Below are 27,992 nucleotides of genomic sequence, written 5' to 3' on the forward strand. Positions count from 1 at the left end.
TGTCTTGTCAAATACACCCATGGTAGTGAGAAGGGAACTTTATTTCTTTTTTCGTTTGTCACCCAGTTGTGATCCTGCTCAAAACAGTAGAGATGTATTTATATCTAACCCATGTTCTCTGTGCTCTGGAATGTTTGAGAGGGGCAGTATTGAAGGAGCTTTACTCTTTACCTGTGCCTATCCCGAGAGTGTTGTGTGGGACAATTAAAAGTTTAGAAGTTAAAAGGGAGCTCTGTGTTGCACACAGAACCTCTTCCTTTCAAATACATCAAATTACTATGAAGACTTCTGATTCACACTGAAGATTATGACTCAAATTTTGTTTGAGTTTGATATTAAGTGTTTCTTTATTTGAAATCTTACAATATAGCCCAATCACACACAAAGGTCAAATGGTTTCATTTAGTATTTAATTTAACTGAGGAACCCATTCATATTACACTTTCTCCAAACTCTGCAATATCCTTCCTCCTGCAATGTTCAGGGATACCTCACGATGTGGAAAAATTCATTTACCACTTTCTTCCCAAATGGGTTCCATTTCAGATTTTAGCAAGACTGGTGAAGTTGTGAGCTGGTTACTCACCAACAGCTGTAGGAAAGAGCATGGTTTCATGATGCCACAACTCAATCACTTTTTCGTTTAACTCAGCATCACAAGTTCTGGCATCTTTGGGGATTAAAATAGGAGAGGAAAATCCAATTGGTCGGCAGGTGGTTGCTGATCGAAGTCTCTGATTTCCAAAACTGTACAGTAAAACCGTGTGGAAGGAGTGGCCCACAGGCAGCAGTGAAATGGGTACAAAGGACAGCAGCCTGAACAGATTTGACCACTTGTACTGTCAGACATAGATTAGATCGAGAGTGTGTAGAATCAAGATGAGGAGGAAGAGGCCATTCACTGCCACTCTCTTGACGGCAGAGTGTTGTGGCTTGCTGCTAAGTTCTTAGCAATGCGAAAATATCAGAAGTAAAAATCCTCACTCACATTACCCAGTATTTCTTCAAACACAACCTACAATGGAAGACTTCAATTCCCACTAAACATACTGATTTCCTTCTCCTTTTGAGCAAGAAACAGGGATGGGAGCCTCAATACCCATGAAGGAATTGCTAATGCTTCATTCAAAGAGCTCACTGAAGCTTCAGCGCGAGATTCCATTGCTCCTTTCTCACCCTAAGCTCAGAACTGACGGCACACTTGACCAAACACTTCAAATAAAACCAAATATTAAAATTAAAAAAGGTTAGGGTTGCTATGAGCAATCACCTCCTTCCCTTCTCATCCCTGATCTCTCCTTATCGTAACTCCCTGGCCTTTGACCTTCATTAATATACCGTTGCAAACCAACACTCGGCTCCATAGATTCCTGACACAAAACAACCCCAACAGCTCCAGATTGTACTGATTCCTGCAGCTCCCAACCCGATGAGGTGCTGATGCCAAATAGCGATCTTACAGTGACCGAGTTTTCTCCTCCTCCTACAACACTCCATGTCTCCTTTCAGGATTTTCCCAGTTTATCTTTAAACAGAGAAATAAATAAAGGAACATTCCTGATCATGGAAACCCTGATATAGATTAGATCACTCAACCTTCTAACTTACACATCAATCAAAATCACCCTCCCTTACACTTCATCCAAGCTCTCAGTGATGAGTTCAGTAACTTGCCAAGGGAAGTCGTGCCGCAGCATAGGGGCTGACACTGATCGGAGTGGGATGGAGGGTTGGGAGGAACAGCTGCTGCCAGTACTGCTCAACACCTCACAGGAGCGGATTTCTGACTGGAAAATTGATAGGATAGAGATACATTGTCCACTGTGCGACACTCCACATTTTCTGGCATAGGGCAAGTCATTTTGTTTTATTTTCTGCTGTTTAGGTTATTAAATGGGGATGCCAAATTGAAATCACATTCACACTACGGGGTCAAAGTTCACAATGACTCTGAAGCTCAGGCAAGGCAGTTTCCTCTCGGAGTTGCTCGCTCATTCTTGGTGTTGTAGGACGCGTGCAGCTGGTTCATGGGATTGTCCGGTGATTTCATCCACTCTTTCTTCAGCATCTGCTTGAGCTGAGACAAGCGCATGTTGGGATTCTCCTTCTTCAACCGTGGCATGTTGGCATCCTCAAAGGCAGTGTAGGCAGCCCGCAACCGTCGTTCCGGGTGGTGGTCCACAGTCTCGGTGGTGCTGAAAGCAGAGCACAAACAATAAATACCGAGCACTTTTCTCCGAGCCTGTGCACAGCTGTGAGGGCGTGTGTGAGGGACCGAGAGGGAGCTGAGTGAGTAATTGCACATACACAAGTGCTTCTATGGAGAATAAACAGTCAACGTCTCTGGCCAAGATCCGATGAAGACCCAAGTTCCTCCCGTGTGTTGCTCAAGATTTCCAGCATCTAATTTATAAATTAGAAATGTGGAGTGATACAGGGCAAGAGTGGGGTTAATAAAAATATTCTTTCACAGAATTGGCAAGACTACGGGCTTTGATACTTCAAAATTTTGTGTCATGTGCATCAACAAATGGCAACGGGCCACAAGAACTCAGAAATAGTGATGTGTGGATTGGTCAGTCACTGTGTAACACTTACAAGAGAACATTTGCAGATGCTGGAAATCTGAGCAACACACACACACACAAAATACTGGAGGAACTCAGCAGACCAGGCAGCATCCATGGAAAAAAGTACAGTTGAAATTTTGGGCCGAAACCCTTTGAGACAGGCCTGTCATTGTCAACACTGTGGTGCTCTATTTGGGACAGGTCTTCACTTAGGGTAGAGTTGGACTGTCACTGGCTGTGATGGCAATTGGATTACTTCGAGCACTAATGCAGATAGTTCCATCGCTATCTAATGAATTTTCAACATTCCATTTACTAAAGTGACAGATCTTAAGCAGAAATTGAAAATTACATTGGAGAATTGGAGAGAGCACTGGGATTTTTGTATGTTGAGAGATAAATAATACAGATAAACAAGACATAGCAGCGGAAGAGTCAGATCAGCCTCACTAATTTGGCTGATGCATATAACAGTGTCTGTAATGATTCTAAGAGAAATGGGAGATTAGCTGTTAGTCATCTGAAATTCTGGTCAATTTGACACAGTAGGAGTCCCAGTTCTGGCTCTGTCATGATTCCCTGGGTATACAATGCAGTGGAGTACAAACTTCGTCCCCCCACCCTCCCTGCCACTATCCACGCCTCACCTGCTCAATACTGAAATTGCTTGACATCCGTGGGCTCTGAATATTTAAACTTCTGATGAGTGCAAGGCAGGAAGAGATTTAGCACACAGCACACTCTCCGGGGAAGTGACCAATTAAAAGGGAAATAGGGACACAGACACTACCAGAGGAGGTCAAAGAGTGAGGGCAATCACATCTTTGCAAAACTGGCCAGTTTAGTAAAGTCAGTGGTTAAACATTTAGTGGCTGAGTTGTGAAAAGAAGAGGCACAAACCTTTCAACGCTGGAGTTGGAGCTGTGGAGAATAACAGGAGATTTGGGACTGGAGTTAAGGTGAGATGAGAACACAGGAACCTATGAAATGGAAGCAGTAAGAGTGCCTACTCAACCTTTCAGTCAAATCACAACTCATCTTTTACTTCTCAGTCACCTTAGGAACTTGATGATCCAAAGGCAGGACCAGGCTGATGGATTTGGAAAGGGACAGTGGCTTTGTCGCATTCCAATACATGCAAAGCCTCGCCACCCTGAAGGGCTGCAAAGCTCCAGCTCATTTTCAAATGGCTAAATAAATTTCCTCCCTTACTCTGCTCCCGGAAAACCTGAGCTAACACAACTGCACGTGGGCAGGCATTAACCCCCTCACCTCAGGGCAGCAATGGCATCTTCAATGGTCCTGGCATCAACGTCATCCTCATTGGGTATAATGCGGTTAACGTTTTCCTCCAACGGCACCTCCAGGTGGCTCATCTGTTTCTCTGCAATTCACAATCACAGCAGTTCAACAACAGGAGCCCGTGGTCAAACCGTTCCTTTCAAAAACAAGGGAGCCAAAAACCCATATTTCCTTGCATGAAAGTGCTACATTAGTGCAGAAGGTGAACAATGAAAAATACTCTGTCCCATGAACAATCCCAGGAAGTCACAGCATAGGCTGGATGCAGAATAAAGCACCCTTTTCTATTCTTCCCCTGAAATTGGGTTCTTCACATCATTTTGTATGGTTTTTTTTTTCCAGCAAGGGCTAAAAACTTAGCCAAGGAACCCGGGGACTGTTTTCTTGTCATGGTTCTGGAAATATGGAAATTATTGCCTTGTGTTGACCCTACAAGCGGAAAATTTACAAAACAGCACTTCCTGGCAATAAGGCTCAACCAGAGCTGCTGCACGCACGAGTCGCTTTCTCAACGGCCCATGGAAGTGACCTAACCTGGATGCAACATATCAATGCAGCTATAAAGATGGCAAGACACCTGCTATATTTCATTAGGAGTTTGAGGTGATTTGGCATGCCACCAAAAATACTTGCAAGTTTTCACAGATATACCGTGGAGAGCGTTCTAACTGGCTGCATCACTGCCTGGTACGAGGGAGCTACTGCACAGGATCGGGATAAGCTGCAGAGAGTTGTAAAATTAGTCAGTTCCATCATGGGCACCAGCCTCTGTAGTATCCAGGATATCTCCAAGGAGCAGTGCCTCAAAAAGGCGACGTCGATCATTAAGGACTGTCACCAGCCAGGACATGCCCTCTTCTCATTGCTACCATCAGGTAGAACGTACAGAAGCCTGAAGGCATGCACTCAACGATTCAGGAACAGCTTCTGCCTCTCTGCCGTCAGAGTTGTGCATGGACATTAAACCCCAAAACACTACCTCACTACTTGGAATTTTATTTCTTTTTTTTTTGCACTACTTATTTAACTATTTAAAATAATAATTATATATAAAATTCAGGTTTTTCTCCTATTATCCTGTATTGCATTGTACTGCTGCCGCAACGTTAACAAATTTCATGACGTGCCGGTGATATGAAACCTGATTCTGATTAGGCTCAATAACATAAGAGAACTGCCAAGGAAGCTGATGCTAAACAAATCGCTTAAGAGAGCATCAAGATACCTTTGACTTCCTCTGTAGCTTGCCGAACATTCTCCTTTTTAACGGTAGCCTCAATCTGAGCTCGGGTTATCTTGGCCGGTGTTGGCGACTTGCTGGCTTTTGGTTTCACACTGCTTCCTTCCTCGTCCAGGAGCCGTTGGATTTCTTTCTTCCGCTCCAGAACTTCCATACGTTTCCTCTCTCTTTCAACCTGAAGGCCAAAAGGGGAAAAGGTCAAAACTCCAACTGGGCAACACGGGCTGCACCGTAACAGACAAAAATGGACCAAAGAAAGCACAACCTCATGCCCCAAGTGACTTGGAGTTAAAACTCCGAACACTGAGCGAGAAAGTCAGGAGGGAAAAAAAACAACAATAAGGCATTAGGGTTTAAAACTAAAATTAGGCACACTAATATTAGACAGATGTTGATAAGTCCTTTGGAAATTCAAAAGAACCAAAGGGAACAAGTACACAAAGGCTTCTCTTAGACGAAAGCGCCATTAGGCTTAGCACCATAGATTTGCTATACATAAAGAGATGAGAGATACGTGGATATGGAAGGGAATACTTCCCATTCCAGCTGCCAGCTAGCATCAATCTCCACCAGGATAGGGAGAGCAGAGGTTAGAGAGAGTGAAGCTCCCCTGCAGTGCATCTCGAAACACCCCCCAGACTTCAGTGGTACAGAGTCCATTGAACTCTGCCAGGTGGCACATGAACAGACAAGCAATGGAAGGACGTAGACTATGTGCAGGGAGGTAGGACTGTAAGATTGGCATCGTGGTTGATACAGACATGGTGAGCTGAGGATTCACTTCCTGCAGTGTATTTTGTGAGCCTTAACTTCAGTCTGAAAAGAGTAGGTAATTAATCAGGAGACATTTTCCATCTTAAGGGTTGAATAGTCTGTCAGCTAGAATTTCTGCCTCGTTGCTCATTCAACTTGCATTCAATCCAGACCTGATGCGGAATTTGCACATTCCCTCTGTGAAACCTCATTAGGGACAGGGAGAGCCTGTGGTATGTCGAATTACCAGGTGAACGAGTAGTCTTTGGGGTACTGCAAGTCTGTGTCTCTATTGATGCTGCTGCATGCTTGCGTGCTCGGTGGGGGGTGCCTTCGCTTCTTTACTGGTGGGGGGGGAGTCACTGCTTTGCTGCTACTTATGCTGGGGGGGGGAGTTGGGGGGTCTCTGGGGTTCTAACATTTAACTGTCATTCATTCTTTGGAGCACTCCTCAGTTTTCGTGGATGTTTACAAAGAAAAGAATTTCAGGATGCATATTGTATACATTTCTCTGACATTAAATGTACCTATTGAAACCTATTGTAACCAAATTGGTTTCTAGGAATGCCAGAGTTTCTTCCTTCATTCCAAAAATGTATGGGTAGATAAGTTAATTGAGCGTTGTAAATTACCTGCAGTATATAGCAGAGTGGTAGAATCTAAGGGGGGGGGTGCGGTTTGATGGGAATGTGGTGAGATTAAATGGGCCAGAGTGTGATTAGCATAACAACAGGGGCTTGGTGCTTGGTGTTTGGTGTGGATGCTGTGGGCCAAACAGACCATGTGTGGTGCACTGTGCCAGTGTCACCTTGGCTCAGTGGGCAACACTCTTGCCTCAGTGTGATCAAATTTTCATCAGAGAAGGAAGATATAATCAGACTAATGTAACACTGTTGGAGGGGCAGTGTCTCGAATGAAACGTTAAGTCAAGGGTTTCCCTTTAAAGTAGTACATGCTAATAATTCTTCGCCCCACAGACCTGGACAATATTTACTTTTCCACCAGATTAACAGTTTATTTCATATTACTGATGGTAGAATATCAGATTTCCCTCATTACGTTGATGACTGCACTTCTAAATACCTCACTAGCATCTCTGGGGATGAGAAAGACCCATTAAAAATGTAGATTCACATTTAAATAAAAGTAAAAGGATAGACATTTCTAAAGCACATGTTAAACTGGCGAAGGGGTAGTGCAGATCGAGGAAGGAGAAGGAAGCAAGCAGCAAGGAAGTGGTGCCCAATGATGACTCGGGAAGGGCAGAGTGCCCAGTCTGGGTTGGATTGCAGCTTTTTAATTTGGTGAAGAGGGAACATGGAGAGGGCATGTTGGAGAATGCATTGTATATTCATGAAGGGAAAGATTCAGTTGCACAAAAGACTGGACGTAACACGAGACTCGCCTCTTGGATTCACCGCTTCTTAAAGACCCAGGTTCCGGAATGATTAAGAAAATTGGCTGGCAAAGCCCATTAGCGTAACAAGGAGCAAAATGTTGGTGTGGCGCAGCCTACTGAAAGGTTCGGGAAACATCTGCATTCCAGAAGATCGACATGCTTTCTTAATCGACCCTAGTGGTGGCCTGTGCTACCCTGCCAATGATGGGTCTGTTATCATCCACAAGCTTTTACATTTTAATTGTGATAGCCTCTTTCCCTAGTTTGGTGCAGCTGTGCTCTGCCAAGACCAAAGTCTCCTTTCTAGGGTACTATGTCCAGAACCAAATACAGTTACTGCAGGTGGGTTCTGCATAACCACAAAGGAGAACTGCCTTCCCTTTCATTTCCAGCCCAACTTGAGATATTCACTTAACATTTGATAAGAGGTGACTATTCAGACCATTGAGTCAATGCCAGCTCTCAGAACAATCCTGTTAATCCTTTAGCCTTATATTATTTCGTTGTTCCTTTCCATGCCTTGCAGCACATCGGCCGGCAACCTTGCTGTTTCTTTAGCATTTGTTGTTTTTTTTTTAAAAACGAGGCTGAGTTGCTAGCTCGACGCGCAACCTAGCGTGCAAGGAGCCAGCCGGATTCGAACCAGGGACCACTCGCCTCGAGGTCTGGTGCAGATGCCACTACGCCACTAGCCACTCGTACATTACTTCTCTGTAACTTTATTCTCTCTCACATACCCGTCAACTCTATCCTGAAATTTCCACCACCTGCCTGCACTAGGGTTAGGCTACAATGGCAAATTAACATCCTAACTTGTAGGTCTTTGGGATGGAGGAGGAGTTTGGCAGGAACCCACCCAGGAGAACAAGCGAACTCCACACAGACAGTACCAAAGGTCTGGATCATACACAAGCCACTGGAACTCTGAAAGTAGCAGCAGGGCAAGAGAAAACAGAAATCAGTACAGACTCCAACCCACGTCTGTGACAGAGAAATTATTCAAGGTTCCTGCAATTTATCGTTACCCACTGTGCCACCCTTCATTTCTTTCAAAACATGAATGTTTGGCGCAAATATGTAAAGGTTAAACCAAAGTTCAAGTTCAAACTTATGGTCATTCAACCATACACACGTGCAGTATCTAGCTGAACGAAACATCATTCCTCTGGGGCCAAGGTGAAAAGCACAGTACATACAGTCACACACAGCGTGTACAGTAACGATCCAACACATAACAGTCACAAAATAATATTAGCACAAGTCCCTGAGTGGCAAGGCTGAAAGATTGACAGGTTGACATAAAGTGCGAGGCGCATGATTATGTAAGACAGAATAACGCTATTGGCACTATTATAATAAAACAAGCAGTTATATAAAAATATGTGAAACAGCAACAAAGAGATTTTGGAAAGGATGGGAGGGGTCTTTGACAAAGCTGGAAGCACTGCATATGCAATGCTTCTGATATACGACCTGAATGGGGAGGGGAGAACTCGCACCCCCCCCCCAACCCAGAACTATAATCTGGAACGGTCTAATGATGACTGTCAGGGATCTTTTAAATTATTTCCAACAGACTAGATAGAGAGATAATATCTCACTGTCGGTTATAGCAGAGACCAAAACAAATCCCCAACAATATGAGACAGTGATAAATTCAAAGGGGAATTCAGGAGAGAATACTTTCCCCAGAGATCTACGAGAATGTGGAACACGCTCCCACAGGGAGCAGTTAAGAGGAAGCTGGATGATCTCACGAGGCAGAATGAAATGGACGGTGATCAAGGGAGATGAACAGGAGATGGAGGTGGCTGGTGAGCAAAATCACTGGCAATGGAGTTGGGGTGGGCTGCTGGGGGCAACAGGTCTATTTTTATGATTCACATTTGTGATAAGTTTCTGAGGACAAAGCAAATAGCCTATGGGAAAATATTCCAAGTTCTAACGGCAGCAGTAGGACAAGAAGTAATAAGACAATTCAACACAGACTCCAATAGATGTGACAGAGAGAAACCAGCTGGAATTCCTCAAACTCATCATTACCCATTCAGCCCTGAGTCAGAAACGCACAGATAATGAGCAGGACTCTGTAACTCACTGTTAATGAGATTAAAGGTTAGTTTTATCTGTCACATATACATCAAAACATAGAGTGAAATGCATTATTTGTGTCAAGTCAAATCAGAGAGGATGAGCTGGGGTCTGCTCACAAGTTTTGCCCCACTTCCGGCACCAACACAGCATGCCCACAACTTACTAACCCACACGTCTTTGGAATGTGTGAGGAAACTGGAGAACCTAGAGGAAACCCAAACGGCAATGGGAAGAGCGTAGAAACTCCTTACAGACAGTTTTGGGAATCAAACCCCAATCAGTGATCACTGGCACCGTAAAGCAACTGTGCTGACCACTACAATAGCTTGCCAGCAAAAGGAAATCAGTGATGGCTCCTTTGGTTTCTGGGAAGCGATCGATCATTAGTAGCCAATGGAGACAGGATGTTCTTCCTATTTGAATTACATACCATACATCCAATCATTTAAATTAGAAGCAGAAGCCAATTGGATCCTCAAGACTATTCCTCCATTCAATTGATTTGTTCTAGTTCCACTAAGCCCAGCAAAATTAAGAAGGATGCAGTGGAGCAAGGTCCAAGCAAGGCTCAGGGATGAGCAGGGGATGTCATCGACTCTCTTCAATTCAGTGACAAAAGTTCAAGGCTGACCCAGATCATTCTCAACCCAAATATCACATTTAATTATATTGATCACACATCAGTATATGCCATTTTGGAAAAGATTGCTTCGCTCTAACTCTGCCTCAAGTCAATGGTAGTGGAACCCTTAATGAATATTTTGCTTCAGTGTTTACCTAGGAAAAGGATATGGAGGGCCAGGAGATCAGATCTGCATGTATAACTACATGAGGGCTTTTAGAGGTCAAGGAGGAGGAAGTGTTGGGCTTTCTAATGAGTATGAAGGTGGATAAGTCCCCAGGGCCTGATGGGATTTACCTCAGGTTATTGAAGGAGGCAAGAGACGAGATGAGACTGCAGGACCCTTAACTAGTATCTTTGTGTCCTCTCTAGTTGCAGGCAAGGTCCCGGAGGATTGGCGAGTGGCTAATGTTGTACCTCTATTTAAGAAGGGAACAAGAGAAAATCCTGGGATCTATAGACCAGTGAGTCTCACATCAGCTGTGGGGTAATTGCTGGAGAAAATTTTTAGTGATAAGATATATGAGCATTGGCAAACCCATGGCCTAATTAAAGAGAGCCAGCATGGCTTTGTGTGGGGCAGATCCTGTCTTACCAACTTGACTAAGTTTTTCTGACAGGGTGACAAGACAGATTGATAAGGGTAGGGCAGTGGATGTTGTCTACATGGATTTTAGTAAGGCATTTGAGAAAGTCCCTCATGGGAGGCTAATCCAGAAGATTAAGATGCATGGAGTCTGCGGCAAATCGGCTGTTCGGATTCAGAACTGGTTTCCACACAGAAGGCAGAGGGTAGTGATCGAAGGGACTTATTCAAGCTGGAGGTCTGTAATTAGTGGCATTCTGCAAATATCTGTGCTGGGACCTCTTCTGTTTGTAATGTATATAAGTGACCCGGGTGGGTTAGTAAATTTGTGGACGATACCAGTATTGGTGGAGTTGTGGATAGTGTAGACAACCGGCAAAGAATACAACACGATATAGACCAGTTGCAGATATGGCTAAGAAATGGCAGATGGAGTTTAACCCAGAGAGATATAAAGTGTTGCACCTTGGTAGGGCAAGTAAAAGGAGACAGTACAATGTTAAGGACAAGGTCCTTACATAGCTTTTTATCTTGGTTGTTGAGCAGAGAGATCGTGAGATCCAAGTTCATGGCTCCTTGAAAGTGGCTACACAGGTTGATAGGGTGGTTCAGAAAGCTTATGGAATGCTTACTTTCATTAGTCAAGGCACTGGGTTCAAAATGCAGGAGGTTATGTTGCAAGTTTATAAAACTCTGGTGAGACCACATCTGGGGTATTGCATTGCATACAGTTCTGGTCACTCCACTATAGGAAGGCCGTTGAGTCTTTGGAGAGGGTGCAGAAGAGGTTTACCAGGATGCTGCCTGGCTTAGAGGGCGTGTGCTATCCCAAGTGACTGGATAAACTTGGGTTGTTTTCTCTGGAACGCAGGAGGCTGAGGGGAGATCTGATAGAGGTTTACAAGATTATGAGAGGCATAGATAAAGTGGACAGAGAATATGTGCTTCCCAGGGTTGAGATTCCCAGGAGGGATTAGTGTTCGGTTGTTTTTTGATTTGCTTTTTAGCTGGTTCGGCACAACATTGTGGGCTGAATGGCCTCTCCCTGTGCTGTACTCTTCTATGTTCTATCCTTTCTTTAATAAGGGGCTTAAAACTGCTCAAATATTTCAAGTGTGGTCTGATCAATGCCTTATAAAGCCTCAGCATACATCCTTACTCTTATATTCTAGTCCTCTCGAAACGAATGCTAACATTGCATTTCTCTTCCTTATCACCAACTCAACCTGCAAGTTAACCTTTAGGGACTCCAAGTCCTTTTGCATTTGATTTTTGAAATTTTTTCCAGTTTAGAAAATAGTCTATGCCTTTATTCCTTCTACCAAAGTTTATGACCATACACTTCCCTACACTATATTCCATCTGCCACTTCTTTGCCCATTCTCCCAATCTGTTTAAGTCCTCCTGCAGACTCCCTGCTTCCTCAACACTACCTGCCCCTTCACCCATCTCTGTATCATCTGCAAACCTGGCCACAAAACCGTCATCCAAATTGTGGACATATAATGTGAAAAGGAGTAGTCCCAATACCAACCCCTGCAGCCAGTCAGAATAGGCCCCCTTTATTCCCACTCTTCACCTTCTGCCAGTCATCCAATCTTCTAACCACGCTAGTATATTTCCTGTAATTCCATGGGCCCTTACCTTGTTAAGCAGCCTCATGTGCAGCACCTTGTCAAAAGCCTTTTGAAAATCCAAGTAAGCAATGTCCACTGACTCTCCTTTGTCTAGCCTTTTGATATTTCCTCAAAGAATTCTTGTTTCCCCCCATGGTCCAAGGACGTACCAGTTAGTAGGTTAATTGGTCACAACAAATGTGATTAGGCTAGGATTAAATAGGTGGGTTGCTGGGCAACGAGGTTCATTGGGCTGGTAGGGCCTGCTCTTGTTCTAATTAAATAAAATAAACCAACACATCCTTTCTTTCAAATCTCTCCATGGTCCAACATCCTTCCTTCCTCGATCGTCTTCTCCAGATCTTTACACTCAGTGCTTTTGGTCATTCTCAACTTGTCACGAGCTCATATTGACTTTGCTTTTTGTCTCTGGAATTTCCCTGCAGTTAAAACTGCACAGGGAACAGCTGGAGTATCAAAACACGCGCTTTTCTATGACGCCTTGTGCAACTTCAGTATGCCCAGAATCATTTAGAATTAAAACATTTTTGAAGATCAGCGACAGTCATTATTGTTATGCTGAAAATACGACAGCTGATCTGCACAGAGAAAGCTCGCACAAAGATGCCAAGTGGCAAGATTACACAACAGCTGAATTCACCACACGGATGAAAGCCCTGCACTGAGAAACGACACTATAATTTTACCAGACAATCTTTATGTCTGGATCCTTATATTAATCATGGTCAAAATCACGGTTTAAAGACTAGCAAGTCCTCAGGAGCTGAAAGCTGCATTAAAGTTTCTAAAATAAGTGGCATCAAAAGGAGTGGATTGATTGTTAACGATGACTCCAAATTCCCCAGATTAGTCCCAACAGATTTAAAAACTGTAAACATAATACCAGGAATCAATAAGAGGAGGAAGGAAGACCATTGGGAACCATTTGCCAGTTAGCCTGAAGTATGTTGGCCTGAAAAGAATGCTAGGATGCATTACAAAGAAACGGGAACAAGTTACTGAAAAAATTCTTTTCTTAGTCGACATGAAAGAAATGTGGCAATTTTTATATGTTTCCTTGAGCAGGTTAAATGACCAAAACAATGGACGTAGTGTATTTAGTCTCAAAGGACAATTGATAAGGTACTACATAGAACTTCATTGTCCCAGGCATTAGTGGTAACATAATCATCCATTACAGACAGAAAACAATCCGATATATGGGTCACTTGCGGGGAGGCTGAAACTAATGAGGTGCCACAGGAATCTGAGCTGTGGCCTCAGCTATTTAAAATCTATATTACATTTTAAAATGAGGGAAAGGTTGTGAAACAAGTGTGTTGTGTCAAAGCTTGTAAGGGTATAAAGAAAGCAATCAGATTCCAAAAAAAAATCACAAATGAAATCCAAAATCTAAAGCAGAAAATGCTGGAAATATTCAATGAGTCAAAAAACATCTGTGGGGAGAGGAACAGATTTAACATTTCAGGTTGACAACCTCTTGAATACTGGTCTACTGTTAGATCTGGGTATTCTCATACCAGATACACAAGGTTATCCTGCACGTATACAGTTTTCATTTAGGAATGCAAATGGGTGCAAGCCTTAATTACAAGAGAGACAGAGCACAAAAATAGAGACATTCTCTTACAACTACACATACAATTTTGCTCTCCTTATTCAAGATGTATTTGCTTTGGAAATAGTACAGGAAAGGATAATTAGATAAATTTAAGCACTAATGATAACTGAAAAGCAGAGATTGAACAGATTAAGCCTAGCTCACTCGAGTTTGTAAGAACCTACAATAATTTTATGTCAAAATACAGAATTTGGTGGGGACTTCATATGAAGGGTTAATGTTGAGGATGTTTCTTCTAGTGGATCTAGTGGGAAATCTGGAATGAGAGGGCATATTCTCAGGTTTAGAATCACTTGTTTAAAACATGAGAAATTTCCTTTCAGCAGGTTGTGAAACTTTGGAATTTCCTACCTTAGAGAGTTGTGAGTGCTGAATCATTAAGTACAAGGGAAATTCAAATGGATAATTGGGCAATCAGTGATCATAGAGACCAGGCAAGAAAGTGGATGGGGTGGGATTCGATCAGTCATAGCTTTATTAAAGGGTAGAGGAGTATCAAAGGGCAGAATGGCATATGCTAGCTCTGAATTCTTATAGCTGGTCCTGGACATTTCATAATTTACTGGCATAATTTACATATTACTATTTAACTATTTATGGTTTTATTACTATTTATTATTTACGGTGCAACTGTAACGAAAACCAATTTCCCCTGGGATTAATAAACTATGACTATGACTAAATACCCAATTAGACAACAGCTCTGCCACCTGGTGGCAGCAAGCTGCAGCTGCAAGTGTTTAAAAAACTGACCTGAAGTACTAACACTGTGGAGCTGCGAGTTGCATCAGTGGGTTTTCTGAACTGCCATCTGCTTACAGGTGCTCAGTAGGAGATGCCTCTCAGATGTTTATGTGCCACTGACAATCTGAGCTAAAAATACATCCTAGCTAGAAGAACAAACTTGCTTTTGTATACAACAGTGCCTTCACAACCTGTAGATGTCCCAGGCATGGCACGGCCAAGGAATTGTAATCAAGTGCAGTCATTATTACGCAATACATTTCTATTCTGCATTGAGAAGAAAATAAATTAATATTTTTCTCCTGACGATGAAAGAATAAACATTAGCCAGGGCAATGGGAAGAACTCTCCCACTATTGTTCAAAACTTCTTATCTCTAAACACGGAGGCAAATGATCTATCCCTTCATCAGAAAGGCCACACCGTTGAAAGTGTAGCATTTGCTCTGTACCCAACTTAGGCTGCTCATACCCTGGGATGGCTTGCAGCATAGTGTTTTATTTTTTACTTCATATCCCAAGTATGCTTGAGAGACTACTGTAGAGGACGCTTTACCATGGGAGTGTCTGCCAGTACTAACATACTGGGAGAGAACAGCTAACTGAGAGCAGATCAGAGTTCAGAACTGGGATCACAATACCTGGTGTCAATCAAGCACAGATAAAAAGGTATATAAAACCAGTACAAGATTGGTGACACACCTTTCTCTGCTCCTTCCTCATTACATGCTTGTCATCGTCCTTCCAGTAGGCATCTTCGAGCTCCCGCTGCAGCTTTGCGTCAGCTGCTGCCTTGAGCTCTGCTTTCCGTGCCCTGGCAGCCGCTGACTTGCTGTTTTCTCCCTGGAACTTCTTGGGCATCCCGTCTGTTACCACCGGCTGAAACAAAAAGAACACAGGAATTAGAGCAGAAACACCAGGGGTACGGAGGTACAGGCACACACCAGACACACAGAGAAATACAGGCACACGCCAGAGGCACACACAGAAATACAGGCACACACAGAAATACAGGCACACGCCAGAGGCACACACAGAAATACAGGCACACGCCAGAGGCACACACAGAAATACAGGCACACGCCAGAGTCACACACAGAAATACAGGCACACGCCAGAGACACACACAGAAATACAGGCACACGCCAGAGTCACACACAGAAATACAGGCACACGCCAGAGACACACACAGAAATACAGGCATACGCCAGAGACACACACAGAAATACAGGCACACGCCAGAGACAAACACAGGAATACAGGCACACGCCTGGATTTTTAAAAAACGATGCACAAACAGGTGATGCAGTTCAAAAAATGCAGCCAGACCGAATCAGCGGCATTTGTACAGTGAAGGACAGAAAATAGTCTATCGAACAGATTGGGATACGCCACAGGATGTAGTGACGTCCAGATCTGAAACCCCTGTGGTAATCCCCAGGGTGGTTTCAAGAAATTTCAGTTTTTGAACTTTAAAGAAAAGGGAAGCAACAGCAAACTGCTATCAATCAGTGATGAGGCCGCGGCTGGAAAGCTACATTCAGTTCTGGACACTGCACTTCAGGGAGGATGTCAAGGCATTGACATAGGGCAGAGGAGATTCAACAGGACGTAAGCAGGAATGAGTGATGTTGGTTGTGCGCAGAGATCAGAAATGTAAATTAACCTCAAGTTAATTTTAAATTACTCGATTAAAGAATCAGAGTCATTGAGTCAGGGAGATTTAGCATGGAAACCGTTCCTTCAGCCTAGAGTCCACACAAACCATCAGGCACCAACTTTTATGCTTACTATACCCCTTGCCATTTTATTCTCCCCACACCATCATGATTCCTCCTAAACACAGGGAGCAATATACATAGACAATTAACCAATCAATCCTCATCCTTGGGATGTGGGGAGGAAACACAATCCCAGAAGAAATCCACATGGGTGCAGGGAGAGTCCAAATCAGACCACACCATCGGTCAGAGTTCAACCCGGGTCTCTTGCACTGTGAGCGAGTGGTTTTACTAACCATATCACTATGCTACACCAGATATCTGGGATGTAACAGATGTGTCATGAGAGGAATACCAATCTATCAGGCCACATTCTGCAGTTACCAGGCTGGCATTCCGACCCAGTCAAGTGATCAGGCTTCCAGTAAACTGAGCACAAAACCCAGTTCAACAGTACAGTCGAGTGCAGAGGGAGTGCTGAGTTCCTGGACGCACCATCCTTTGAATTAAACAATTAATCAAAACCCATCAGCCTTCGCAAAATTATAGTGCCCACAACACTCAGGAGAAGAAGTGGTTGGAGCATCTTGGATAATATTTATCCCACATTAGAGCATGGAACTACAATACATTCAACTTTCCAGGTCCAGCTATCCGCATGATCGGACGGCACAGTAACGTAGTGCTTTACAGTACCAGTGACCCGGGGTTTAAATCCTGCCGCTGTAAGAAGTTTGTACAGCGTGGGTTTCCTCCGGGTGCTCCGGTTTCCTCCCACAGTCCCAAGACGTGCAGATCAGTAGTTAACTGGTCACATGGGGTGTAAGTGGGCGGTGGGGCTCACTGGGCGGGAAGGGCCTGTTACTATGCTGTATCTCCAACTTAAAATGAAAAATCTTTCCGACATTTGCTTCCGGTGGATGCAGGGTAGATGTCAACACTTAAGAGAAATTTGGATAGGTACATGAATGAGCGGTGCATGGAGGGTGATGGTTCAAGTGCAGGTTGATGGGACTAGGCAGTTTAAATGGTTAACACAGACTAGATGGGCCAAATGGACTGATGTAGTGTTCTGTGACTCTACTAGGCATAAGGAAGTACTGAGATGGAATAAATTCTACTTGACTAGTTCAGTGCAGCTCTAACAGACAAGAACCGCAAAACGACCCAGGACTGACTTCCTGGCAATCAGTAAGGCTAGGTGGCCACCCTTCCAGCACAATTATTCTGAAGTCAGGTGCTCCACAAGATTGTCCCCTGCTCTACTCCCTGTACGCTCATGACTGCGTGGCCAAACTCTGCTCCAACTCATCTACAAGCTTGCAGATGATACCACCGTATCTCAAATAATGATGTGTTGGAGTACAGGAAGGAGATAGAGAGTTTAGTGATATGGGTCATGACACAATATCGACAAGGGGTCTGGTCACTGACTTCAGAAGGGGAGGAGGTGCACATGCTCCTGTCTACATTAACGGTGTTGAGGTCGAAAGGCTGAGAGCTCCAGGTTCCGAGGTATGAACATCACCAATAGGTTGTCCTGGTCTAATCACGTTGACATCACTGCCAAAAAACAAAAGCTTGCCAATGCTTCTACTTACTCAGGACTAAAGAAATTTGTTATGTCCCCTTCGACTCTTACCAATTTTTATCCATGCACCAAAGAATGCATTCTGTCTGGATGCACAATGGCTGGTGTGGTAACTACTCTGCAAGAAACTGCAGAGAGCTGTGGACCTGGTTCAGCACATCATAGGAACCAGCCTCCCCTCTATTGGCTCTGTCTCTAGTTCCCACTGCCTCAGTAAAGCCTCCAGCATGATCAAAGATCCCACCCACCCAGGACATTCTCTCTTCTCCCCTCTCCCATAAGACCAGAATTAGGCCCATCGAGTCTGCTGAGCCATTCCATCATGGCTGATTTATTATCTACCTCAACTCCATTCTCCTGCTTTCTCCCCGTAATCTTTGACACCCTGACTAATCAAGAACCTATCAACCTCCACTTTAAATACACCCAATGACTTGGCTTCCACAGCTGTCTGTGGCAATGAATTCCATAGATTCACTACCCTCTGACTAAAGAAATTCCTCCAAATCGTTGATCTAAATGGACGGTCCCTCTATTCTGAGGCTGTGTGCTCTGGTCTTAGACTCCCCCGCTATAGGAAGCATCATCTCCACATCCACTCGATCTAGGCCAGCACATCTTCTTAGATAAGGGACTCAAAACTGCTCAAATATTCCAAGTGTGGTCTGACCAATGCCTTATAAAGCCTCAGCATAAAGTTCTTGCTTTCATATTCCAGTTCTCCCGAAATGAATGCTAACATTGTGTTTGCCTTCCTTACCACCTGCAAGTTAACCTTCAGGGAATCCTGCACGAGTTCTCCCTAGTTCCTTTGCTCCTCTGATTTTTGAACTTTCTCTCTGATGAGAAGTTTCAAAAACCTGATCTGATTGCACCAGGTTCAAGGACAGCTTCTAACCCACTATTAGCAGACTCTTGAACAGATCACTTGTATGGACTCTTGGCCTCACAATCTACCTTGCTGTATTCTTGTACTCCATTATTCATCTACACTGCACTTTTCAGTGGCTTTTACACTTCAGAATCTGGTTTAATATCACTGGCATATGTCATGAAATTTGTTAACTTTACAGCAGCAGTACAATGAAGTACATGATAAATAGAACATAGAAATTTAAAAAGAGAAAAAACCAAATTATAGTAAATATATGTCTATTAAATAGTTAAGTTAAATCAGTAGTGCAAAAAAAAAACAAATAAAAAAGTGGTGAGGTAGTGTTCATGGGTTCAATGTCTATTTTGGAATCGCCTAGCCGGGGGGTGGGGGGGGGGGGGGAGAGGCTGTTCCTGAATCACTGAGTGTGTGCCTTCAGGCTCCTGTACTTCTGTCCCAACGGTAACAGTGAAAAGAGGACGTGTCCTGGATGAAGGGGTTGCCTATTGATGGATGCTGCCTTCCTAAAGTACTGCTCCTGGAAATTGTCTTGGATACTATGGAGGCTGGTACCCGCAATGGAGCTTTGCAAGTTTCTGCAACTTACTTGGATCTTGTGCAGTAGTGGCTCCCCCCACCCCTCCCCACCAGATGGTGATTCAGACTGCACTGTTTAACCTCATTCCTGCTGAGTGCACTGGGTAATGATTTAATCTGTACAAACAGTGTGCAAGATAAGTTTTTCTCCGTATCCTTGTACATTTGACAATAATAAACCAATTCCAATCACTCACTCCACCCACCCAGAATACTGCCCACCTACAAAAGACACTACAGTTACTCACCTGAGCTACAACACACTCTAAACCCACCCTCTCTGCCAGTCGCACCAGCAATGCCTACGGTATGAGAGTATTTAAACAAATTCAGGAAAGCACTTCAAAAGGGAGAAGACACAGATCTGAAGTGAAAACTCCAAGTCATCCCTCACTCTAAACCAGGGGTTCAACCCTTTTTATGCCATGGACCAATACCATAATGCAAGGAGTCCGTAAGCCCCAGGCTGGGAACCCCTGTTCTAAACCAATGTTGTTTACCTTTCCACATTTTTAGAAATCTGAGAGAAATCTAGAGGCTGGGAAACTCATTCGGCCCTCAGGCCTGAATGCAACTGACCCTCTGACTTAAATACTCACATTTGTAGAAAACATGCTTCCGAATTGATGATGGATTTAATGCTGTCACATGTACCAAGATACAGTGAAAAGATTTTATTTGCATGCAATCCAGCCAGTGCATTCCATACAGTAGTACATCGAGGTTGTACATGTTGTAGCGTGGATGAAATTACTGGAGAGACAGAGTCACTGGTAGATACAAAGCAGCTTCTTTATTCGACACAACAAGGTACAGCAGGTACCTACGTACCGAGACGCTTTCTGCAGAAAGGTCTGTTAGCTCAATGTGGGCACGATATTTATATGCTAAACACAAAGGTCATCGCTACTTAAAGGTTATAGACAATAGTTAGACAATGCTTCCTATTGAAGCTACACACTTTCGGATTTCATCCTTTCCCTCTGACACCAACATGTCTGGGTTGGTATCCACAGCCTTTAGTTCAATCAACAATACATTTATTTGGCATTTTATGTGCTAACATAGAAGACAATTAATACTTATAATGTATAGGTGATACTGTCTTTGAAACTACAGTATCAGGTCAAACTACCAGAAGTATCTGGTATTTACACCTTTTAGGAAGCCCATTGTGGTGGACTCAATCCACAGTCCTTTGTCAAACAGTTAAAATAGAAGTTTGGTGGCCAAAGTCATTTAAGTGTTAACAAATCATCTATCCAAAAAGAAATCCACTCTAACAGTACAAAAGAAACAAAAATGCAGAATATAGTGTTTACCGTTACAGAGAAAGTGTAATGACAGTGCAGACTGAGCAATCAGGAGTTCATCTTTAGTGTACTAGTCTGTTCAAGAGTCTTAATTGCACTCAATTAAGGACCAAGTACCCTTTTAAGCTTCATGTCCTGTCTCCATCTAATGATATAAGGGAACAGGAAAATATAATAAATAAGATGATAGATCAGCAGTGACAAACGTTTAAGGAGATATTACGTAAGTAGCAGAAGTACATTCTGCTGAAGAAAATACCGCTAACTGAGTTAAAGGTTGCACTGAATCGAAAGAAAAACTATGTAACATTGGTTAGTGCCAGACAAGAAGAAAGGGAATTTTTTTACACATTAAAAAGATGACTAAAATATTTAAGTATGGGCATGAAAGCAAAAAGTAACTCAAAATAAAACAAGAGCTTCTACAGGGATATAAAGATAGAATATGGATTTAAACTTTTGTCCCTTAAAGGAAAAGACTGGGGACTTAATAACAGGAAAGAGAAACAGCAGATGTTCTCAATAATTATCTTGGGTATCCCAATAATGAAAGACGATAATGATAGAAGCAACTTAAGGACCATAAGACAATAAGATTATAAGACACAAGAGCAGAATTAGGCCATTTTGCCCATCATCCACTCCACCACCCAATCACGTCTCATTTATTATCCCTCTCAATCTCATTCTCCCGCCGTCACTCCATAACCTTTGATGTTCTTACTAATTAGGAACCTGACGATCTCCACATCCACTTGTGGCAACGCGTTCCACAGACTCACCACCCACTGGCTAAAGAAATTCTTCCTCATATCTGTTCTAAGGGAGCACCCTTGTGTTCTGAGAGTTAAAATAAACTCTTATCACTAGAAACAAAACCTGTTTGGCCATCAAGTCCCCTGAACATGAGAAGAGAAGAGGTAAGAGGCCAGAGTGGGGAATAGGAGGAGGGGGAGGGAGAAGGGGAGAAAGAAAAATTATCAGAAGTCCATGTGCATGCCATCAGGCTGGAGGCTACCTAGACAGAATATGAGGTGCTTTTAAGGCCAAAAGTGGAATTTCCCAATGGCCAACCATCTTCATTACTATCCCCATTCCTATTCCAACATCTTGGTCCACGGCCTTCTCTTTTGCTAAGATGAGACACACTCTCAGGGTGGAGGGGCAACACCTCATATTCTATCTAGGTGAACTCCAACCTGCTATCAAAACACCAACAACTTCTTCCAGCAAAAACTTCCATCCCCTTCCCTCTTCTTCTATTCCCGCTCTGGCCTTTTACCTCTTCTTCTCATCTGCCTTTTGCCTCCCCCGGTGCCTTTTCTCCCATGGTCCACTCTCCTCTCATATCAGATTCCTTCTCTTTCAGCCCATTAACTTTTCCATTCACCTGGCTTCACCTATCACCTTCTAGCTAACCCTCCTTCCCCTTCCGTCTTGGCCAAAAATGTCGACCATGCATTCATTTCCCTAGATGCTGCCTGACGTGCTGAGTTCCTCCAGTATTTTGTGTGTTGCTTTGGGTTTCCAGCATCTGCAGACTTTCTTGTGTGTAGGAGACTATATACTTGTTTACCTAACACTGTCACTGGGGAAAGCCTCCCTTCTGGAGGAGGTACTGGTAGTACCTTTGGAAAATCACAAGATTATCAAAGAGAGTCAACATTATTTTATGAAGGAAAACACCGGTATACAAATTTGCTAGATTTGTTTGAGGAGCTGCCAAATAGGGTGGTCAACAGGGAAATAATCGATGCAGAATATTTGGATTTCCAGAAGGTATTCAAAGAAAATTGCCACATTTAAAAGGTTACTACAAGAAATAAGAGTGCATGGTGTTGGAGGCAACAGATTGACATGGATAGGAGAGGAGCTAATTAACAGAAAACAGTTGAGATGAGTGGGTCATTTCCCCCACGGGCAATCAGTAGTGGAAAGCTAGGCGATTAGTGCTGGATCATCCACTCTTTATGATCTGTACGTTACCAACTTGAATGAACAATCCTATGTAAATTTGCTGACCTTACAAAGATGGATCAGTTAGAACGTTACAACAAGAACACAAAGTGTCTTTAAAAGTATTTAGATACGTTAAATGAATGAGCAATAACCTGTGGGCTAGATTAAAATGTGGAGAAATCAGGTTATCTACTTTCCAAAAGAAGAATGAAGAAAAAAATTATTACTTAAACAACCCAAATCTACAACAGGAATCAGTACAGAGGGATCTGGGGCTCCCAGTACAGAAAACACAAAATGTTAGGACCCAGGTACTGAAGTAAGTGAGCAGGATGAAAGGGCATTGCCTTCATTGAAAGGGATAAGGATTACAAAAGTAGAGAAATGTTGATGGAGCTTCACAGCGCTGGTGAAACCACTCGTATTGTTCTGGAGGCAGTACAGAGGAAGGCCATTAGGTTGAATCCTGGGAAGAAGGGATTGACATACGAAGAAAAGTTGAGCAAACTGGGCCTGTATTCACTAGAGCATGCAAAAGAGATGATCTTGTTAAAACAGAAGATTCTGAAGGTGATTGATGGTGTAAGATGACACTGTTTCCTTTGTGATGCATCTAGAATAAGGAGACAGTTTCAGAAAATGATGCTACTTATTTCAGAAGGAGATAAGGAAGAATTCCTTCCCTTTAAGAATTATGAATCTTATGCTGTGAAGGGAGGGACATTTTAGCATATTCAAGGAATAGTTCATCAGCCAGCCAGGGTGTAGTGGCATCAGCACCAAACTTTGAGGCCAGTGGTCCCTGGTTCGAACCCAGCTGGCTCCTTGCTCACTTTCCATCCCTGCTGAGCTGCGTGTTGAGCTAGCAACTCGGCCTCGTAAAAAGCAGATAAAATGCTAAAGAAACGGCACATTTGCCACCCAAAGTGCAACAAGGTGCGGAGAGGAATAACAAAGAAACAGTTCAGCAGATGTTAAAACTACAGAATCAAGGGATACGGGGAAAGAAAGAACGAGTGATATTGAGCCCATGATCTTACTGAATGGTGGAGCAGTCGGGCCTATTCCTGGTACTATTGACACATCCTGCAGTGGAACACGGCAAGACAGGGTCGGGCCCAGATCACACCAACACAGGATTTGGAAATCCATACTCCAATGCTCTGCAAAGCACGTAGATTAAACGGTGTAAGTCATGACAAAAACAGAAAGTGAAACACGCAGTACAGGCGGCCACTGAATCCATCATGACTTTCCTCTCTGAAACAGCTCTCTAGCTAGTCCCAGCCCCAGCTCCTTCCTCAGGGCAGCAACTTCTCTCTCTCTCTCTCGGTTTTGTCCAATTCCTTCTCAACAACATTTGTTCAGAATTGTACTTATCATCTGAACATAACATGGGCTTTATATAGGTGCACAAACATATCAAAGTGTATATGAGAATCCAGTATTGCCTAATGACCAGGACATTCCTCGAGGTTGAAACAGTCAAATGACTCACACTGGAACACAATGACTGAACTTGGACAGTGCATGTTAGGTCATGGGCAGATGACTTCAGCATTGTGGGTGGAGAACAAGAGGTTCATTTTTCGAAGACCAGGTTCTCCCCTTCCACCACAATTGACACTGCCCTCACCCATGTCTCCTCTGTTTCCCATACATCTGCCCTCACTCACCCTCCTAGTCATCACAGGGATAAGGCTCCCCTTGTCCTTGCATACCACCCCACAAGCTTCCATATCCAACACATTATTCTCCACAACTTTCGTCATCTCCAATCCAAACCACCACGTAGCACAACTTCCCTCCTCCCCCCCCCCAACTTTCCATAGGGACTGCTCTCCATGTGACCCCCTGTCCACTCATCCCTCCCGGCACATATCCCTACAAGCATAACAAGTGTTGCACCTGCCCGTACAACTCCTCCCTCACCACCATTCAGAGCCCCGAACAGCACTTCCAAATGAGGCGACACTTCACCTCAGAATCTGCCGGGGTCACCTACTGTCCAGTGCTCCTGGTGCGGCCCCCTCCGGTGCAAACTGAGGGACCACTGGGTCGAGAATCTTTGCTCTATCCACCGAATGTGGCTGGATCTCGCTGCATCTACCCACTTCAATTTGACTTCCCGTTCCTCTTCAGACCTCTCTTCCTGCCACGATGAGGCCACACTCGGGTTGGAGGAACAACTCCTTGTATCCTGTCTGGGTAGCCTCAACCTGACGATATGAACATCAATTTCAATTTCTCCTTTCTCCCTCCTTAACCCTTCTCTTTCCCAATCTTCTTACTCTGGGTTCTGCCCCCTTCTTTTCCAGTCCTGATACAGGCTCTCGTCCCAAAATATTGCCTGTTTATTTCCCTCCAGAGGTGCTGCCTGACCTGCTGAATCCCTCCAGCATTTTGTGTGTGTGTTACACGAGAAAGAATGGACTGGGATAGCCAAGTGTACAAAGGTATGTACGAGACTCTCAACAGAAGAAGAGCTGAGACAGTTAAGAAATGGGCAACATTAGAGAACTGGAAATGCAGTAGGAAGTCTTAATATTAGCATGTTCCTGAAGTTTTAAAACTCAGAAACAAAATATGTGATGGGAACAATCACTTGGATTTAGTTTGCCTAATACCTGGACAAAGGAAATTCTCCACAGCCACTACTGTTGGCAAGGAGTTTGACAGTGAGGTGACGAAAGGTGGGGAGGGGGTGCAGTGGGAGCTGAGTTTAGCCAGTGTACACGTGGAAACCGGCATCGTGTTCTGAGATAATATCACCACGAGCAGTACACAGAAGAGAATCCATTGCTGTTGGTTCTCTGCCTGTAATGGGAAACCCAAGAGTGGCACCAGGAGAGCTGCTTGACTGGGTCTCGCACAGACAGCCACTGGTGGTGATGGTGTGATCAACTGAGTCGAGGGCTGCAAGCAGTCGACCTCTCTGTCACAATCACACAGTGAGAGATCAGAGCTCCTCCTGGGGATTGGGGGGCTCAGAAATCACCTGGGTGACTTGAAATGCACCACCATCAGCATTTTGAAAACAAAAGCTCAGCTTCTGTGTACTTCGTTACAAATGCAAATTAAACCCGAAGCTTCGGACTGTTATGTCACTGTGTAAATTATCATTTACACGTGACTTATCTAACTAACTGTGGCTGGGCCCAGTAACAGGAAATAGTGCACCTTCACTCCTGCAAATAAAACCTGGAGGTTTACAAAGATTTTTTTTTTACTTTTGCTTTGTCCTTTACTTTCCTCTCTTCATTTCACTACAACTCAAATTGCTCTTCATTCACTCTTCCCTTTTCTACACCCAACTTTAATAAGTTATGAGATAGATTGCTGGTCCCATCCATCAGATGTTCCAGAAACCTTGAAATCCTTGGCAATTCTCTGCAACACTGCCACACCTAGTTATGGGTGAGGAATGAATCAATTAATGGGATCACGTGGCTCCAAAAACATTCCCACCCTCGATGATAATAGAACTCAGAACTTGTCACTGCTAAAGACAAGGCTGAAGCATTACTACCGTAAGAATACAAGAAAAGAGGAGTGGGCCACTTGCCCATCAGTCAGTACGATTATGACTGATATGACTCATGCTTCTTCTCTTGTTCTGTGTCCATTCCCTTTAGCACCGACCCCCCCCTCCCCCCCCGGTTCTCTGATCTTTGATCAATTTATTTCACGTCTCTCTAAATGCCCCCTGTGATCTGGCCTCCGCAACCCTCCTGAACAGAGAAATCCAGATTCACCATTCAGTACAACAAAATCATATTAAAAAATTTAAATTCTCATACTCCACCCCAATTTTGGAACAAAGTCCATTCATTCTAGGTTCCCTCACTGCTGAAATATCTTGACATTTATGCTATCGTACAACCTCAGGATCTGACATGTTTCAATAAGATTACCCCCTATTATTCTGAATTCCAAAAAAGATCTAACTTCTTTCGCTGTTCCCTCTCATCCCAGTCATGTTCAGCCAAAAGAGCTACTGATTACCTATCTCAGCGACCTACTAAGATCCTGAACAATAAAAAAGCCAATATGATCTGCTTTACATGCAATCAAGAAATGCTTCCATACAGACAGGGGTCAGACAATGTCCCAATCTCTTCCACTGCCAGTACACAAGTCACGTCTCATTCAAACAGTTATTTTTCCAAACATTTTCAGACATCCACCGCGGATGTTTATGCTCCAAAACTAGCCATTCTTCTGGCCAAACTACTCCAAAATCAGAATACAACAAAGAAAGTACTGGAGACAGAAATGGGCAGTCAACATCTCAGGCCAAGACCCGTCATCCAGAATGGTTACAGATGAAAGGGAATGAGCTGAAATGAGTTGTAATGAAATTAAGGACTGGTTACTGTATAACACGTGTATCTGCCTGGCAGTGTTGACAATTGCCCAGGTATGTCCTAGTCATAAAAAGCAGGACAAATCCAAACAAATTAATTACTACTGAATCAGTCCATCAGTCCACCATCAATCAACTAAGTGAAAGAAGGTATCATTAATCATGATATCAAGTGACATTGTTCACACCAGTAGCCTGAAGATAATCACATAACGTTATTGTGCAGAGATACAAGGTTTACATCCAGTAATAATAGATAGACAACAATTAGGCATTGCCATCCTTCCTTTTTTTTTAATTTTTTTTTTTGATTTTGGCAATTTATCATCAAAGTAGTGATTTAATGTACTGTTACCACAAATTTTCCGACATGCATATGTGAAAATAAATCTGAGTCTGATTCACCCTTCCAGGACTGTCATCCTTTCTCCAGCAAACTCTCACACTGCCCCCCCCAACACACACACACGTACGCACTCAGCTCTACACTAAACTGAAAGCTTAGATGTTACATTCACACCTCCTATCAGACTAGAACCCCAATACATAAATCCAGAAAAAAATATAGGCATAGGGTTGGCACAGAGACTTGGACCCACGAGAGGAACTCACTAAAGCTCAGAGAGGAAATTAAATAGTATTTTCATTTCCATTCCTGTCAAGCTGGGTCAGTTTTACCTTCTTGTATCCGACCAGTTGGTGGGAAAGGAGAATCCAACATCATCGCCAAGGCAGCCTGTGCCTGGAAGGGTCTATTTCACTCTCCTATAGAGCAACCAGCCCCCGCACCCCTCTCCTCCACCAACACAATTAACATCGACATTAATTTCTATCTGTTCAAAAGCTTCGTCAAAAAATTACTCACCGACTCAAACGCCTGAACATTCAGCCCCACAACAGATCCCTCTCTCTCTGACGCCTCCTGATGACGACAAGGGCTTGTCTCTTCCGCTGCCAGTACACATGTCACGTCTCATTCAAACAGTTATTTTTCCAAACATTTT

At 43.5% G+C, this 27,992-nt stretch overlaps 1 protein-coding gene across 1 annotated transcript; it reads right to left on the reverse strand.

Moving 5' to 3' along the window:
- Positions 1–308: 308 nt before the first annotated feature.
- Positions 309–27,930, reverse strand: ccdc124 (coiled-coil domain containing 124). The gene is made up of 5 exons (XM_072244065.1): positions 27,854–27,930; positions 15,270–15,446; positions 5,098–5,287; positions 3,843–3,954; positions 309–2,195 (listed from the first exon to the last, which is right to left on the reverse strand). Exons 2-5 carry the CDS (start codon positions 15,426–15,428, stop codon positions 1,958–1,960), a joined length of 699 nt encoding a protein of 232 aa, XP_072100166.1. The 5' UTR covers positions 15,429–15,446; positions 27,854–27,930; the 3' UTR covers positions 309–1,957.
- Between the last annotated feature and the right edge of the window lie 62 nt (positions 27,931–27,992).

The sequence above is a fragment of the Mobula birostris genome, chromosome 26 (genome assembly GCF_030028105.1).
Source record: "Mobula birostris isolate sMobBir1 chromosome 26, sMobBir1.hap1, whole genome shotgun sequence".
In the NCBI taxonomy this organism is placed as follows: Eukaryota; Metazoa; Chordata; class Chondrichthyes; order Myliobatiformes; family Myliobatidae; genus Mobula; species Mobula birostris.

Excerpts from the sequence above, each read along its gene's own strand:
- ccdc124 (XM_072244065.1), bottom strand. The coding sequence starts at position 15,428 with ATGCCCAAGAAGTTCCAGGGAGAAAACAGCAAGTCAGCGGCTGCCAGG. Across the intron at positions 5,288-15,269 it reads TGAGGAAGGAGCAGAGAAAG|GTTGAAAGAGAGAGGAAACG; the intron begins GTGTGTCACCAA and ends TTTGGCCTTCAG. Across the intron at positions 2,196-3,842 it reads GATGCCATTGCTGCCCTGAG|CACCACCGAGACTGTGGACC; the intron begins GTGAGGGGGTTA and ends CTCTGCTTTCAG.